General features: G+C 53.2%; 1 protein-coding gene across 1 annotated transcript in view; it reads right to left on the bottom strand.

Annotated features, from left to right (window-relative positions):
- Positions 1 to 1,286, bottom strand: part of SLC9A8 (solute carrier family 9, subfamily A (NHE8, cation proton antiporter 8), member 8) — a 53,189-nt gene extending 51,903 nt beyond the window's left edge. Inside the window, exon 1 of the mRNA XM_009326844.1 lies at positions 1,152 to 1,286. Within this exon, the coding sequence (XP_009325119.1) occupies positions 1,152 to 1,286 (135 nt within the window). The remainder of the gene's footprint in view (positions 1 to 1,151) is intronic.
- Between the last annotated feature and the right edge of the window lie 656 nt (positions 1,287 to 1,942).

Genomic DNA, 1,942 nt, shown 5'->3' with positions numbered 1-1,942 from the left:
TGCTGCCTGCGGAGAGTTTGTTTTGAAGGAGTGGAGTGTTGTCCAAGTGTTTGTTGTCTAAACTCGCTCTCTGGTGGAAATCCTACTCTTTTTGTCAAGTGGGAAGATGAGAAGTGTGTATTTTAGAAGGAGAGCGTACTTGTTCCTGTCTTTTTCATAGCGTGCTTCACAGGGGACTGGAGTAGCCGTGTACCAAAATGGCTAGCACCTAGTGCCGGTGCCGTGGGGCTGTGCGTCCATCTCCTGTGAGATACGGGAAAGCTTGTGCCTCGGAAGGCAGCTGTTGTCTTCGTACAGTGTATCTCATTTCTGCAAGGAGCCAAGGCTTGCGGTTTGGCCTTCAATCAAACTTTGACAACAATTAATTTTTTAAAAAACAATCCTTTCAAAAAAAATCTTGCAAATGGGAGTTTCTCCTTGAAATGTCATTGGTATTGCTCGTGCCATCCCTAGCTCGGACATCCCAGGGAGACCTGTGTGTGCTTTTTCAAGGTGACTTCTGCGGGTTTTATTTACAGATGATGTCCCAGGGCTGCTGCTGGGGTTTGGGAGCCTTTCGTGGGGCTAAGAAAGGGTTGGCTGGCGTGTGAAGCCCTGCTGGTGGGGCTTGTGTGCTGGGCGCAGCCCGAGCGAGGACACACATCCTGGCCCTCCCCACCACGCTCCTCCCTGGCTCGGTGGCCCAGGGCTTTGCTGTCCCGACAGGCTGGCCGGTGTCCTGCAGGCCGGGCGTTGGAGCTCCATTCTCTCGCATCCGTTGGAGGACGATTTCACGCTGGTGCTAACGGGTGGCGCAGCCGCCGCCTGCTCCCTTTATAAACATAGCCTGACTCGTCCTGTTCATGTGCTGCCATGGGGCTGGCAGTTGTTTTATCAGATGCATCCTGCAGCCCTTTGCAGAGCAGGCGCAGGGGATGTCCTCTTCAAGAGCCGTGGCGTGGCTGTGGATGGGCTTCCCTGGGCCCAGAGGGAATAGCTGTACAGTTTCAGAAGGAAACTTCTCTTGTAAGGATGGCTTTGTTTCTTTTTTAGAATTGCCTAATTCATTTTGTGCCACTTCTGTGTGGTCACCAGTCCTAGAGGTGCTGGAGATGCTGTAGGGTATAAAATGCTGTTTAAAACCAGCTCTGTGCCCAGAGGCCTTTCCTTACGTGGACCTTGGATAACACGGTCACATCCCGCCCCATGTTCTCGCTATCTGCGATGCTGGAAGAGAAGGCAGAGAGAGAGGTGAAGGGGGTCCCTGTCCCCACCCGCCTGTGGATGTCAGTGATGTTCTGAATCATCTCGCCATCAGATGACGGAAGATCTGCTTCCTTTTTTTTTTTTTTTTTCCTTCTCCCTCTTTCAGACAAAAATGTTCCATCATGAAAACCCAGCCCAGTATTCCTGGGACAGCTGGGCTTATCCTCCTGGCGCTTGGAGGGAGTTTGTTTTCAGGCCAGCGCGGTAAGGAGAAGCTTGGAAGAAAAGTGAGTGAAGTAGGACATGAGCAGAGCTGGGGATTTTAATAAATCGACTGCGTGGCGTGTGATGGAGAGATGCTGTCGGCAGGGTGTTCTGGGTGCCTTTGGCCTGCCTGCCGCCACCTTCTGCGGTGGGGTAGGGCTGGGCTGGTTTTCTGACTGCTGAAGGGACTGAAGAAGCCTCTGCCTTAAAACTGTCCCTTGCAGGACACGTTGGGGAAGCGGCTGAAGAAGGACTTGCAGCTCATCGGCTAAACCATGGGCAGAGGAGTGATTAGTCCATTCCTTGATCATGCCTTCATTAAAAAATCCAAATAAACGGGACCTGAAACTGCAAGCGAGCTTGAACCAGCTGGAGATTGGGCCTGGAAGGGCTTTCACCTGCTCGGTGCCGCAGGCTGCTGGAAAGGGGCTCCTACGGCAAGCCTCTGCTCATGGGGGTCAGCAGCCGGCGGCGCCAGGGCTGGAGCCAGCCT

Source organism: Pygoscelis adeliae, unplaced genomic scaffold (assembly GCF_000699105.1).
Source record: "Pygoscelis adeliae isolate BGI_AS28 unplaced genomic scaffold, ASM69910v1 Scaffold286, whole genome shotgun sequence".
Taxonomy (NCBI): Eukaryota; Metazoa; Chordata; class Aves; order Sphenisciformes; family Spheniscidae; genus Pygoscelis; species Pygoscelis adeliae.
The sequence above is the reverse complement of the archived record's forward strand: the minus strand, read 5'-3'. Positions and strand labels throughout refer to the sequence as shown.